The sequence below is a fragment of the Coregonus clupeaformis genome, chromosome 9 (assembly GCF_020615455.1).
Source record: "Coregonus clupeaformis isolate EN_2021a chromosome 9, ASM2061545v1, whole genome shotgun sequence".
Lineage (NCBI taxonomy): Eukaryota > Metazoa > Chordata > Actinopteri > Salmoniformes > Salmonidae > Coregonus > Coregonus clupeaformis.
This window is the reverse complement of record NC_059200.1, coordinates 26639891-26655248: the sequence shown is the minus strand read 5'-3', so window position 1 is coordinate 26655248 and position 15358 is coordinate 26639891. Positions and strand designations below refer to the sequence as shown.

General features: G+C 44.3%; 2 protein-coding genes across 2 annotated transcripts; both read right to left on the bottom strand.

Moving 5' to 3' along the window:
- Positions 1-460: 460 nt before the first annotated feature.
- LOC121574399 (group 3 secretory phospholipase A2-like) lies at positions 461-2758 on the bottom strand. The gene is made up of 4 exons (XM_041887025.2): positions 2399-2758; positions 2137-2272; positions 1559-1675; positions 461-922 (listed from the first exon to the last, which is right to left on the bottom strand). The coding sequence occupies exons 1-4, from the start codon at positions 2586-2588 to the stop codon at positions 685-687; spliced, it is 681 nt and encodes a 226-aa protein (XP_041742959.1). The 5' UTR covers positions 2589-2758; the 3' UTR covers positions 461-684.
- Positions 2759-3021: 263 nt separating this feature from the next.
- LOC121574215 (group 3 secretory phospholipase A2-like) lies at positions 3022-5714 on the bottom strand (the record flags this gene model as incomplete). Its single annotated transcript, XM_041886849.1, has 4 exons — positions 4858-5714; positions 3626-3758; positions 3311-3445; positions 3022-3202 (listed from the first exon to the last, which is right to left on the bottom strand). Coding segments are annotated over exons 1-4 (1071 nt in total), but the record flags the coding sequence as incomplete, so codon positions are not given.
- Between the last annotated feature and the right edge of the window lie 9644 nt (positions 5715-15358).

The following is a 15358-nucleotide window of genomic DNA, read 5'->3' as shown; positions in this document are numbered from 1 at the left end:
CGTATTCTAGTTATGCCTTACCTAATAATAACCTAATACTTTGGTGTCTTTGATATAGTGTAGCTTAATGTGTCATCAATTTGACAGTATTATGAATACAACAGTAACAGATAGCATACAGGCTATGTCTAAGTGTTTATTACAGAGTAAACAAATAATAAATAGAAACATTAAATCCAAACACTGTTTGTCTTTGACAATGATATGTTTTCCTATACAAGTAACTTCTATGTACACTTTGCAGTCAGATTAAGTATTCAATTAATGCTGAGCATAGACAGTAGTTAAAAAAATATATATTTTACACTATTGTACAGTAGCTTAGATATTTACACTCAGGACTTGAAACATAGTTTTCCCTTTACAACAGTAAGGCCCTGATACAACTATCACTATTTACAACTGCTATTAGTATATGTTATTAGTATATGTCTTATCCCCCCGCCCACCCCCCCAAAAATAAAAATAAAATAAAATAAAAAAACTTGCACTTGTCTTTTTTGCTACTTGCACTGACTTTGCTGATGTGGATGTCTCACCTAGCTATCTTAAAACGAATGCACTAACTATAAGCAGCTCTGGATAAATCTGGATTTACAATGACTAAAATTTAAATTTAAAAAATAGTATCGATATCCCATGGGGGAGGAAATTAAATGGCTAAATAGATCAGGCAACACTAGATTACATTGGCACTGCATCCCCTACTAAAGCACATTGTTTGTGCTTCCTGGTCTTGTGTACTTTGGGTTGTATCATCCTGAGGCAGAGTTTGTGTAGTCTGTGTTTGGCTCGTCTAGATTTGGGTCTCCTGCCGTTGCGTCCAGTGGCCTGTAGATGGCGCCACTCCTCCATGTCTCCACCATTCTGCTTCTGCTGCTCCAGCTGAGCAGGAGAGGGTTTGACCAGAGAAGCTGAGCAGCTGTAGATAAGGAGATAGACTGTTACAAACTCACATGTGTGTGTGTGTGTCTGTGTGTGTGTGTGTGTGTGTGTGTGTGTGTGTGTGTGTGTGTGTGTGTGTGTGTGTGTGTGTGTGTGTGTGTGTGTGTGTGTGTGTGTGTGTGTGTGTGTGTGTGTGCATGCGTGGACCATTTTTAGCTCAGTGGGCCTGTCTAACTTGGGTTTTTTGCACAAAATGATAATTATCTGGCTAATAGTGAGGGCCTAATGGCCGGTGTATTAGAATGCCAGAGCCGATTTCTGGTACCAGTCCGCGCCTGTGTTTTTTTGTGTGTTTTTTTTTTGTAATTTAGCAGACGCTCTTTTCCAGAGCGACTTACAGGAGCAATTAGGGTTAAGTGCCTTGCTCAAGGGCACATCAACAGATTTTTCACCTAGTCGGCTCGGGTATTAGAACCAGCGACCTTTCGGTTACTGGCACAACGCTCTTAACCACCTGCCGCCTGTGTGTGTGTGTGTGTGCGTGTTTGTGTGTGTGTGTGTGAGAGCGAGAGAGAGAGAGAGAGAGAGAGAGAGTTAGAGAGAGAGAGAGTGTGCACCCTTGCGTGCACGTGTGTGGCAGTACGTGTGTGTCTGTGATGTGTACTGTACTGACCTTGTCCCCTGTGTGCAGACCTGTGGCTGTAATGTGAAACAGGACAGAGAGATGTACTCCAACAGAATAGTCTGAACCCCAGATATCTCCTTCTGCTGAACCAGAACCTCAGACAGTCTAGAGGAGAGGAGAGGAGAGGAGAGGAGAGGAGAGGAGAGGAGAGGAGAGGAGAGGAGAGGAGAGGAGAGGAGAGGAGAGGAGAGGAGAGGAGAGGAGAGGAGAGGAGAGGAGAGGAGGACATATTGGAGTGAGCGCCAGACACATAAGTGAGCACACAATCCCACTGTTGCCCAAATGCCCTACTTCTGTGTTTTATCAAACATTTAATTTAAACATTAAGCAACAACTGCTAACACAACTAGTAGGGCTGTCCTTCACTGTCTGACCCTGTACAAACAATTTGTTTAACAATCTGACAAATATACCAGTAAGGGATGGGTCATCGAATGTGATTTGACACGTAATTTCATTAATTAATTCACAAAATTACATACAGACAGCTGTGTGTCACAGACCACTTGGTCGCACTGATCTGGTTGTCCGAATCGTTACATATTGTATTATTCTGTAATAATGACCTGCTGGTACAGTTGCAGTGGAACAGGGTCCTGGGTTCTGGGTTGAGGAGGCTGTATCTCTTCTGGTGAGGAGGGATCTTAAACCTGCAGTCATCCAGGTCTCTGTACACATCACACACATACACACGCTGCTTCCCTACACAGACGGAAAACACAATGAAATGTAATTGAGCTCATGGTCAAGTCCACTCAAAAGGCACTATTATCAAAGACAGACAGACAGACAGAGACAGAAAAACAGACAATATTTCCTTCCACCTACCTGTGCTTGCTGCATCCTGCTTAGACTTAGGCCGAGTCAGGTCATTATGGTTGGTGGGTTCAGCTGGCGAGGCCAAAGCCAATGCTGGGCCCGAGGCCGATGCTGAAGTTACTGGTCCCGAGGTGCTACTCTGGGCCCCTATAGCAGTAGCATTGCCAGTGGTGGAGGTGGGGGAAGTATTGGCAGCCATATTGTCCTCTCCAGAGTCAGGGTGGGTGACAGGTGAGCCAGGGGCTGGTGTTCCACTCTGACCCCCTGTGGTGAGGTCTGCTGGGGCAGCACTGGAAGGAGTGGTGGGGGTGGAGGGAGAGGTGGAGATGGAGATGGAGGGAAAGGTGGTGGTTGAGATGGAAGGGGAGGTCGAGGTGGTGGAGGGAGAGGTGGAGATGGAGGTAGAGGAGGTGGAGGAGGTGGAGGAAGAGATGGAGGTGGAGGTGGAGATGGAAGAGGAGATGGAGGTGGAGGAGGATGTGGTAGAGTTGGAGGGGGAGGTGGAGATGGAGGAGGTGGAGATGGAGGTGGAGATGAAGGAGGAAGTGGAGGAGGAGGAGGAGGTGGTAGAGTTGGAGGGGGAGGTGGAGATGAAGCTGGAGGAGGAGGAGGTGGTAGAGTTGGGGGGAGGTGGAGGTGGAGGTGGAGGTGGAAGAGTTGGAGGGGGAGCTGGAGGTGGAAGTGGGAGTGGAGATGGTAGTGGTGGTATTGTCAGCCATTTCATCCTCCTCTAGGTCAGGGTCCGGGTGGGTGGAGTTGTAGAAGGTGGGAGGATGAACCACAGCATACAGAGACATCTCATACTGTTGACACCTGCCACGGAGAGGAACAAGGTAGGATTAGGCTCTACTCCAGTTGTCATTGCATGTTACATTAAACACTTCATGAACAAACATAAGTGAGGTTGTGATAGTCGCTCACATGCCAAACCAGTTCCTCTGAGAGCACTGTAGTCTGTGGGAGAACTCAAAGCAGTGCATCTTCAGCAGGTTGAAGAAGACGTATCCCACTGTGTCTGAAATACTGTCCTCAGCCCCCAGTAAACACTGGTGAAACCTATACACAACAACACAATGTTAATACAATGTTAATGCAACCTAAACACAACATTAATACAACAATACACAGAGGTTAGCCGGAACTGCATCAGTAATGTATAATGTTAAGGGAAAGGCAGAATCTTCCTCATGAGAGTCACAGTCACATAGACAGAGTTAGTTGTGACAGGGAGCCTACCTGTTATCACAGTGGCAGTGGGACAGGGTGAAAATGTTTTTGTTGAAAACGCCATAGTTGGTCTCGAACGACAGGATGGTGTCCTGACATTGGTCATGCTCCCTGCAACAACTGTCTGTCTCTGCAAACACACCTGTCACAGGTAGATGGGTAGGAGAGGTTCAGCAACAACAACAAGAGACCGGGTTAGGCCTATTTTATATATATCGTGAAGCAAAACAGAGGCATTACTAATGCAGGGCCCTATAAAATCAGTTTTATTTTTTGTCTGATTCAGTTTAGTTTTTCACAAATTCTGTTTTCTCCGTTTTATTTTTCCAGATTTCCATTTTCCGTTATTTCAGGTTTTCGCTCTCAAAATCACACTTTTTTTAAACAGAAAAACAACTCAATTGGATGTTCTAAGTCCACAACAATGCCTAAACCACATCAGGAGACCACTTTTGAGGTATGAAAAAAAGTATATATATATGTACTTAACCTTTAATTACAGTGCATGCCTAGCAAGAGGATGTTAGAGGTGTGGCTCACACAATCAATCAATAATTTATAAAGCCCTTTTTACATCTGCAGTTGTCACAAAGTGCTTATACAGAAACCCAGCCTAAAACCCCAAAGAGCTAGCAATGCAGATGTATATAGTAGCACTCTACCATCACTGTCTGTGATTGTAGTGTTTGCAAAACAAATACCGACTAGATTGATGCAAATAATCATGATATCATTCTGCCAGGTAAGCATAGGCTACTTTGTAGTTAACATTTAATTGAGAAGGTTTTTGGGAAAGCTTTTCCATCTACCAACATCATCGCTAACAGCTGCACAAAGTGGTAGATGCTTTGTGTGTAGGCTATGGACACACCTCGCATACACAGACGGGGAATTCTCGTTGCCTCTTCATAAAGTTGCAGGAAATACGAATCACTAATGCATTATGGTAATGCATTGTGATTGAGTAAATGTATTAATTTTCAATTAATTTAGTTGATTCCCTACTAAGGTCAATACATTTTTGAATATTGTTGAATTACTTTTTAATATCTGGATTCCATGATTCTGTCTGCGTTCTCCGCATCGCGGATTTTATAGAGCCCTACTAATGACCCATTAATCATCATCATCAATTACCATTCTAGCTTAATACCCCATACAATTACAATTTAGAAAATATTATCAAAAGGAGAACCATATCTGAGTCTGGAACACAGTTAGATACAACACCGACTACCTACCTAAATCCTCATAGGTCGCCGCCTTGTTCCCTGAGCCGCACCAAAGCGTTCCCGGTACGATTAAACCACGTTTTACGCGCCGGTGTGCTTGCGTCACATCCCTGGAACTGTCACCACCGTCTCCAAGAGGATTCTGGAACGCTATATCATCAATAACGCTCCGTGCGTGCCTCTTACTCCTTGTCTCTGTAAGTTCCTCAGAGGCATCTCCAACGGCTTCGCGCTGGGTGACTGTTGGAGAGCTAACAGGAGCGCAGGGGCTTTCAAATTCAAACTGCGGACTGACATCAAAACGTTCACCAGGACTGTCAGAGAACTCTGCTGTGGTGCTCTTCTCCCGACACACAGATATGTAGTTGTCTGTAACCGCGGTGTCGTCACTCACTGCGCAGTTGACCAGTCTATTCTCCACCGACCACACACTGTGGTAGAGATGGAGGGATGAGGAGGAGGGGTGGTGGGTTTCTCTGTGGTGTCGGAGGAAGCTGAGATGGGTCTCGCCGTTTGACGTGACTTTAGTCCAGAAACAGAAATCACTCGGGTCAGCAGCAGCTACAGTGGTCAAACTCAGAGACGCTGCTGCCATTATTACTGCAGAAAATAAAATGGAGTTGTTGAGCATTTTCGGCACCAATGTCAGCACTTTTAATGTCCTTCAGTACTTTATAGATAAACCAATATTGGTAATAAAAAGCACCCAATCAAATGTAATTGATCGTTTTATAAAACACTTATTTTCTCTTATGCTCAGAGGTAAGATTAAATATATAAATAAAATGTTGCCGCACCCTGAACTTGCATTAAAATAACTTCACTTTGCAGCTGATACTTAATTAACAGTAGCCCTATCCACTAGTTGCCACTGTCTGAGGATGTCTGAAAAGAGAGGGACCTCAGGCCGGTTTTAAACTGATCTACGAGGGGCTTTCCCGCCCTCAATATTCTGAGCTTTGATGTGACCACGTGGTTGTGGTGTGTGTTTGTTTAACTAACCAGGTTTCCATCCAGCCTTTTAATGCGAGTATTATACACTACCAGTCAAAGGTTTGGACACACCTACTCATTCAAGGGTTTTTCTTTATTTTTACTATGTTTTACATTGTAGAATAATAGTGAAGACATCAAAACTATGAAATAACACATATGGAATCATGTAGTAACCAAAACGTGTTAAACAAATCAAAATATATTTTATATTTGAGATTCTTCAAATAGCCACCCTTTGCCTTGATGACAGCTTTGCACAATCTTGGCATTCTCTCAACCAGCTTCACCTGGAATGCTTCATATTTTATGATATCTGAAAAGGATAGCAAGTGTAATCATTTTCATTGATCATCCATCCAGTAGATAAAGTAAGAAATGCATTTCACTGTAAGGTCTACCTACACCTGTTGTATGGCGAATACAATTAGATTTGATTTATAAAATTGTACCGAAACTTTCAGTTTCCATCACAGCTGTGGTGATTTTTTAAAAATATATATATGGTATGACTTTATTCGCATAAAAACTGTGGATGGTTACAAACCAGGTTTCCATCCAACCTTTCTATGCAGTAAAGTACATGTCGGATAAAAAATGTCATGACAGGCCTAATGGAAACAGAACATTTGTCAGTAAACTTTCCAAATGTCGACAAAACAAAACATGATAAACAAGGTGGGATCGTTTTGTGTCTGTAAAATGAATTATGCCAGAAATATTGGTGGAAACGCTTTTAAGTGCAAATATTGATATAATAACCATCATATCGAAGTAAATTTGGAGTCACGCGATAACATTTTGTGTGGTCCTCCCACTAGGACTCGGGAAAGCATGCAGTTTATTAGGCTACAGATTAAATAAATTATGATGAACTTCACAGGGTAGTGAAAGTGCAAGGTGATCAGCTCAATTGATGCTCCTTTCCAATAAATATTGACGGTCTTATTCTGGTGACATGATCATCGATGCTTGGCTGCCATTTGACAAATAAAAATAATCTTGCTCTTTTGTCCATAATAATCTCATCATGTAGGCTGGCCCATAGCTAAGGGAAGTACGTGTGCTAAAGCCACATTTAACTTGTATTTTGTATTCGGAACATGGGAATTTAACCGCAACAATTATTTTTATGCGCACTATGTCATCACACACAGTTTTTTATCTGCGACAACTCAATTTGATGGAAATACATCTCGTGAGAAAATGGCATATTGTTTTATGCGGATTTTAGAATATTCGCATGAAAATCTGTTGGATAAACTCACCCACAGCTTGAAATGTGGCTGATGGTGCCATTGGATCAGATTATTTACACGTGTCATGTGTATCATAATATCAAACCATAATAACTGTAACTGTCAACCAATCAAGATCAAATGAGATATATGAACATTATTTTTTTCTACTGGATGGATGATCAATGAAAATTATTACACTTGCTATCCTTATCAGATATCATAAAATATGAAACATTAAAATGCTTATCTTTTAACTCTTGACCAGCGTCCAGAATATGAGGTGTTTCAGAACAGAGTCAAATTCCGCCAGGAAGTAAACATAAAATATATATAGTTTTAATAATTTTGTTCTCCAATATTGACCAGAAAGAACAATTTATATCTATTCTTTTTTCACTGTAGGCCTATATTTTTAAACAAAATTAAACCAATATCAATATCAGCATTATATAATTGAATATTATTAAACCATCGATGTCTCCATGAATGTCAAGGTGTGTTATACTGCACAGTGGAGTTCAAGTCTAAACAGACAGGTGAGCTAATCCTTCAGAGGCCAACAGGACCGTGAACTTTCACCCAGTTGGAAAATAAAAAGAGAAGAGATTCTGTGTTTATCAAGAGAGCCAAAGTCCACCTGCCTCCCACTGCGTGGATACTCAGGCCACTGGTTCTCAAACCTCACCTCATTCACAACCTCACCTGATTCTCACAAAGGTCCTGCCATGTCACAGACGCTGCTATACAATGAGGGAACTTCACAGAATGTCTATGCATTAACAGCGGTGAAAAAAGTACCAATTGTCATACTTGAGTAAAAGTATAGATACCTTAATAGAAAATGACTCAAGTTCTCTTGATAAGCGCGTGAATTGGACCATTTTCCTGTCTTGCTAAGCATTCAAAATGTAACGAGTATCTTTGGGTGTCAGGGAAAATGTAGAGTAAAAAGTACATTATTTTCTTTAGGAATGTAGTGAAGTAAAAGTAAAAGTTGTCAAAAATATAAAAAAATTTTTTTTTTTTTTTTTTCACCTTTATTTAACCAGGTAAACCAGTTGAGAACAAGTTCTCATTTACAACTGCGACCTGGCCAAGATAAAGCAAAGCAGTGCGATAAAAACAACACAGAGTTACATATGGGGTAAAAAACATAAAGTCAAAAATACAACAGAAAATATATATACAGTGTGTGCAAATGTAGCAAGTTATGGAGGTAAGGCAATAAATAGGCTATAGTGCAAAATAATTACAATAGTATTAACACTGGAATGCTAGATGTGCAAGAGATTATGTGCAAATAGAGATACTGGGGTGCAAAATAGCAAAATAAATAACAATATAGGGATGAGGTAGTTGGGTGGGCTAATTTCAGATGGGCTGTGTACAGGTGCAGTGATCGGTAAGGTGCTCTGACAACTGATGCTTAAAGTTAGTGAGGGAGATAAGAGTCTCCAGCTTCAGAGATTTTTGCAATTCGTTCCAGTCATTGGCAGCAGAGAACTGGAAGGAATGGCGGCCAAAGGAGGTGTTGGCTTTGGGAATGACCAGTGAGATATACCTGCTGGAGCGCAGACTACGGGTGGGTGCTACTATGGTGACCAATGAGCTAAGATAAGGCGGGGATTTGCCTAGCAGTGATTTATAGATGGCCTGGAGCCAGTGGGTTTGACGACGAACATGTAGTGAGGACCAGCCAACAAGAGCGTACAGGTCACAGTGGTGGGTAGCGTATGGGGCTTTGGAGACAAAACGGATGGCACTGTGATAGACTACATCCAATTTGCTGAGTAGAGTGTTGGAGGCTATTTTGTAAATGACATCGCCGAAGTCAAGGATCGGTAGGATAGTCAGTTTTACGAGGGCATGTTTGGCAGCATGAGTGAAGGAGGCTTTGTTGCGAAATAGGAAGCCGATTCTAGATTTAACTTTGGATTGGAGATTCTTTATGTGAGTCTGGAAGGAGAGTTTACAGTCTAACCAGACACCTAGGTATTTGTAGTTGTCCACATACTCTAGGTCAGACCCGTCAAGAGTGGTGATTCTAGTCGGGTGGGCGGGTGCCAGCAGCGTTCGATTGAAAAGCATGCATTTAGTTTTACTAGTGTTTAAGAGCAGTTGGAGGCTACTGAAGGAGTGTTGTATGGCATTGAAGCTCGTTTGGAGGTTTGTTAACACAGTGTCCAATGAAGGGCCAGATGTATACAAAATGGTGTCGTCTGCGTAGAGGTGGATCTGAGAGTCACCAGCAGCAAGAGCGACATCATTGATATACACGGAGAAAAGTGTCGGCCCAAGAATTGAACCCTGTGGCACCCCCATAGAGACTGCCATAGGTCCAGACAACAGGCCCTCCGATTTGACACACTGAACTCTATCTGAGAAGTAGTTGGTGAACCAGGCGAGGCAGTCATTTGAGAAAACCAAGGCTATTTAGTCTGCCAATAAGAATGCGGTGGTTGACAGAGTCGAAAGCCTTGGCCAGGTCGATGAAGAAGGCTGCACAGTACTGTCTATTATCAATCGCGGTTATAATATCTTTTAGGACCTTGAGCGTGGCTGAAGTGCACCCATGACCAGCTCGGAAACCGGATTGCATAGCGGAGAAGGTACGGTGGTATTCGAAATGGTCGGTGATCTGTTTGTTAACTTGGCTTTCAAATACTTTCAAAGGCAGGGCAGGATGGATATAGGTCTGTAGCAGTTTGGATCTAGAGTGTCACCCCCCTTTGAAGAGGGGGATGACCACGGCAGCTTTCCAATCTCTGGGGATCTCAGACGTTATGAAAGAGAGGTTGAACAGACTAGTAATAGGGGTTGCGACAATTTCGGCGGCTAGTTTTAGAAAGAAAGGGTCCAGATTGTCTAGCCCAGCTGATTTGTAGGGGTCCAGATTTTGCAGCTCTTTCAAAACGTCAGCTGTCTGAATTTGTGTGAAGGAGAAGCGGGGGGGGCATGGGCAAGTTTCAGCGGAGGGTGCAGAGTTGGTGGCCGGGGTTATTGTAGATTTATCGGTGGTGATAGTGTTTCCTAGCCTCAGTGCAGTGGGCAACTGGGAGGAAGTGCTCTTATTCTCCATGGACTTTACAGTGTCCCAAAACTTTTTGGAGTTTGTGCTACAGGATGCAAATTTCTGTTTGAAAAGTTTGCCTTTGCTTTCCTGACTGCTTGTGTATATTGGTTCCTAACTTCCCTGAAAAGTTGCATATCGCGGGGCTATTTGATGCTAATGCAGTACGCCACAGGATGTTTTTGTGCTGGTCAAGGGCAGTCAAGTCTGAGGAGAACCAGGGGCTATATCGGTTCTTAGTTCTGTATTTTTGAATGGGGCATGTTTATTTAAGATTGAGAGGAAATTACTTTTAAGGAACAACCAGGCATCCTCTACTGACGGAATGAGATCTATATCCATCCAGGATACCTGGGCCAGGTCAATTAGGAAGGCCTGCTCGCTAAAGTGTTTTAGGGAGCGTTTAACAGTGATGAGGGGTGGTCGTTTGACCGCGGACCCGCTACGGACGCAGGCAATAAGGCAGTGATCGCTGAGATCCTGGTTGAAGACAGCTGAGGTGTATTTAGAGGGTATGTTAGTCAGGATGATATCTATGAGGGTACCCATGTTTACGGATTTAGGGTTGTACCTGGTAGGTTCGTTGATAATTTGCGTGAGGTTGAGGGCATCTAGTTTGGATTGTAGGATGGCCGGGTATTAAGCATATCCCAATTTAGGTCACCAAGCAGTACGAACTCTGAGGATAAATGGGGGGCAATCAATTCACATATGGTGTCCAGGGCACATCTGGGGGCTGAGGGGGGTCTGTAGCAAGCGGCAACAGTGAGAGACTTATTTCTGGAAAGGTGGATTTTTAGAAGTAGAAGCTCAAACTGTTTGGGCACAGACCTGGATAGTATGATAGAGCTCTGCAGGCTATCTCTACAGTAGATTGCAACTCCACCCCCTTTGGCAGTTCTATCTAGACGGAAAATGTTATAGTTGGGGATGGAAATTTCAGAATTTTTGGTGGCCTTCCTGAGCCAGGATTCAGACACTGCTAGAACATCAGGGTTGGCGGAGTGTGCTAACGCAGTGAATAACTCAAACTTAGGAAGTAGACTTCTGATGTTTACGTGCAAGAAACCAAGACTTTTGCGATTACAGAAGTCAGCAAATGATAGCGCCTGGGGAGTAGGAGTGATACTGAGGGCTGCAGGGCCTGGGTTAGCCTCTACATCACCAGAGGAACAGAGGAGGACTAGAATAAGGATACGGCTAAAGGCTTTAAGAACTGGTCTTCTAGTGCGTTGGGTACATAGAATAAAGGGGGCAGATTTCCGGGTGTTGTAGAAAAGATTCAGGGCATTATGTACAGACAAGGATATGGAAGGATATGAGTAAAGTGGGGGTAAACCTAAGCGTTGGGTAACAATGAAAGAGATAGTATCACTAGAGGCATCAATTGAGTCGGTCTCTGCGTGTATGGGGCGTGGGACAAAGGAGCTATCTAAGGCAGGTTTAGCTGGGCTGGGGGATCTACAGTGAAATAGTACAATTAGAAATAACCGAAACAACAATAAGCTAACCATGTTTGGGCTGAGGCTAAACATAAACAGGATGTAGTACCGTAAAAAGGAACAGTCCAGCAGACATCAGCTGTATAGCTGAGTTATCATAAGGTCCGGTGAACAGCAATAGGATAGTTCGGAGGCTGCTAAAGCACTAGCAGGTAAGAGGCCACGGCTAGCGTGTGCTAGCGGGCCGGGGCTAGCAGATGGAATCTTCGTGGTCGACGCCGTCAGTAACCACATCAGACGATTTCGTCGGCAGACCAGTCGTGTAGGATCGGCGGGCTCCGTGTCAACACTAGGTGGTCCCGTCCGGTTGACAGAGAGGTAGATAGCCAGGAGATGGGCCTAGCTCAGGATGATTAGCCAGACCACAGCGTCCATTTAGTTGAAGCTAGCTGGTAGCGATGAATCCGGAGTTAAAGGTCCAGTGATTCAGTGATTCCGGCAGAAAAACTGATATGTTCTGGGTCGATAACGCACTGTGCAGACTGGCCGAATATCCGGTGATTAATATCCAGTGATTAAATGAATCCCGCAGAAAAAAAATCCAATGTTCTGGGTGAAATACCGCTAACTGTGGCTAATAGCTGTCACGCCCTGGCTCTGGGGACACTGTTATGTTGAGCCAGGGTGTGTAGATCTATGGGTGTTTATTTCTATGTTGGCCAGAGTGACTCCCAATCAGAGGCAACGAGTGTCAGCTGTCGTGGGTTGTCTCTGATTGGGAGCCATATTTAACTGTCTGTTTTTCATTCGGGTTTGTGGGATTTTGTTCGTGTTTGGTTGTGTATTGACCATTGACTGTCACGTCGTTGTTTTGTTGTTTTGATCGGGTGATCATTCTAATAAATAATATGTTCACATTCAACGCTGCGCCTTGGTCCGCTTCATCATGTGTCAACGATCGTGACAGAAAATCCCACCAAGATGTGACCAAGCAGCGTGTCCAGGAGCCATCGCCAGGGAGATCCCTAACAGATCTCCTTCGCCTCCTCGACTGGGTCAAGCCGAGTGAGGAAGAGAAGGGCTTGACCTTGTGGCAGAAGGGCAAAAGGCTGGCGAGGGACATGGAGACCTGGTCCACGGGTAGGGGAGACGGCCAGAAAATTTTTAGGGGGGGGCTAACGCCGTGGACGACGGGGCAGCAGGAGGCCGCCAGGTTACGGGAGTCACTGGTCACCAGGGGAGGGAGGATGTAGAGGCACGGCGAGAGGTACTGGCGTGTGTTGCCAGTCCGGTCCGGCCTGTTCCTGATCCCCACGTAGGGCCAGTGGTGTGTGTTCCCAGTACGGTCCGGCCTGTTCCTGCCACTCGCACCAAGTCTACGGTGCGCGTCGCCAGCCCAGTCCGGCCCATTCCTGCTCCCCGCACCAAGTCAGGGGGTGCGCTCGACAGCCCGGCTCGGCCCGTTCCTGCTCCCCCGCACCAAGTCAGTGGTGCGCCCACAGCCCGGCTCGGCCCGTTCCTGCTCCCGCACCAAGTCAGTGGTGCGCTTCGACAGCCCGGCTCGGCCCGCTCCTGCTCCCCACACCAAGCCAGTGGTGTGCGTCGTCAGTCCGGCACGGCCCGTGCCTGTTCCCCGCACCAAGTCAGGGGTGCGCTTCGACAGCCCGGCTCGGCCCGCTCCTGCTCCCCACACCAAGCCAGTGGTGTGCGTCGTCAGTCCGGCACGGCCGTGCCTGTTCCACCGGTGGCTGGTCCGGCACCGGTCAGATGCTTCACGCCGGAGCTAGAGCAATCCGCTCCACCAGTGTGCAGTCCAGCTCCGGCCAGCGGGGCCAGACCGGACCAGGGGTACTTTGGGGGGTTGGAGAGGGAGCGGGGATCAGGCCCGGAGCCGGATCCGCCGCCTAGGCGGAGTGCCCACCCGGTCCCTCCCCTGTGGTATTTGGTTGGCGCGGTCGGAGTCCGCGCCTTTAGGGGGGGGTACTGTCACGCCCTGGCTCTGGGGACACTGTTATGTTGAGCCAGGGTGTGTAGATCTATGGGTGTTTATTTCTATGTTGGCCAGAGTGACTCCCAATCAGAGGCAACGAGTGTCAGCTGTCGTGGGTTGTCTCTGATTGGGAGCCATATTTAACTGTCTGTTTTTCATTCGGGTTTGTGGGATTTTGTTCGTGTTTGGTTGTGTATTGACCATTGACTGTCACGTCGTTGTTTTGTTGTTTTGATCGGGTGATCATTCTAATAAATAATATGTTCACATTCAACGCTGCGCCTTGGTCCGCTTCATCATGTGTAAACGATCGTGACAATAGCAAGTAGCTAGTTAGCTGGCTAGCTAGTTTCAACTGGAGATTCTATATAAAAGGTAAGTCAATAATAGAATCCGTTCCACATTGAGTGAGGCGGGTTGCAGGAAAGTATCTTTTGTAGAAGGATGAAAAGTCTGATAGGGAAATATGTACGAAAAATACAAAAAAACAGGGTATTTACAGGCTATTTACAGACACACGACAAAAACAGAACTGCACTACTTCGCCATCTTGGATTAACCAATAGTAAAGTAAAGTACAGACACCCCAAAAAACTACTTAAGTAGTACTTTAAAGTAATTTACTTAAGTACTTTATACACTGTGCATTAACCATTTGCATGCTTTCTCCCAAGACTATGATAACAGTGGCAGAAGGCAAATACATAATGTGTACATATGTATCTACAAAACATCCACAACTTTATACTGCACTTGAAAATACAATTCTTATTCAAAGTGAATATCAACACACCTTTTATTTTACTTTGCACCACATTATGGTTTAACATACGCTATCACAGATAATGTCACATTTGAGAATGTCTAGCAATCAAACCTACTACAGGTCAATGTACGTCATATGATCTAGACAGGGCTCACGCTCAGCGTGTATTTTGCGCGCATTTGTTATCTGTCACAGTTATATGCAGTGCAGTGCAATATGCCCATGTCTACAGCATTGTCTGATCATTATTTAATCAGGCTTGGAGTAATTGCTTTGTTCTACGAGAGTGAGAGAGTGAGAGAGCGAGAGAGCGAAAGAGAAAGAAAGTGAGCGAGAAGGGGGCGAAAGAAAGAGAGCAACATCTAAGTCAGTGCATTCCAAGTTTCTATGATATCCCATGGTTCTTAGATGAGCTAATGCTTCAATAACACATGACATGTTATCAACCTAAACAGCTAATCCTATGTAAATATCTTCATTCATATATAACATCAACATATGTTCCGTAACATCCAACATATGCTCCTTTTAACAAACTGTTTGTACATACAGTAACACAACTGAAGATCATATGCTTTGGCAGCTCAAACACTAGTACCAAGCAGTCACAGTATAGAAGTATACAAGACAGATTACAGATGTAGGATCTTAATTTGAGCCAATTTGGTACAGCAGGAAAACAATCCTGCAGCAACAGGAAATGTGAATTATTATGTGGATTATAATTAATGGACATTTTTGTAGGGATTGATACATTTTCCATTAGAGCAAATCAAGTCTGAAATGTCTAAATGGAAATTACAAACTTTAGAAGCCTTTCTAAACTCAAATACACTACTGCTGTGCTGGAAAATTCTCAGTAACAAAAGAGTGATCAAATTAAGATCCTACATCTGTATGACTGCATCATTTACATTTACATTTTAGTCATTTAGCAGACGCTCTTATCCAGAGCGACTTACATGATTATTATTTTTATTTTATTTTTCATACTGGCCCCCCGTGGGA

Bases quoted from the DNA above. Each gene is read 5' to 3' on its own strand.
- LOC121574399 (XM_041887025.2), bottom strand. From the start codon at position 2,588: ATGGCTGCCAATACTTCCCCCACCTCCACCACTGGCAATGCTACTGCT. The intron at 2,273-2,398 runs GTAGGTGGAAGG...CCGTCTGTGTAG, and splicing joins GCAGGATGCAGCAAGCACAG to GGAAGCAGCGTGTGTATGTG. The intron at 923-1,558 runs GTCAGTACAGTA...CCTTATCTACAG, and splicing joins GTCTGCACACAGGGGACAAG to CTGCTCAGCTTCTCTGGTCA.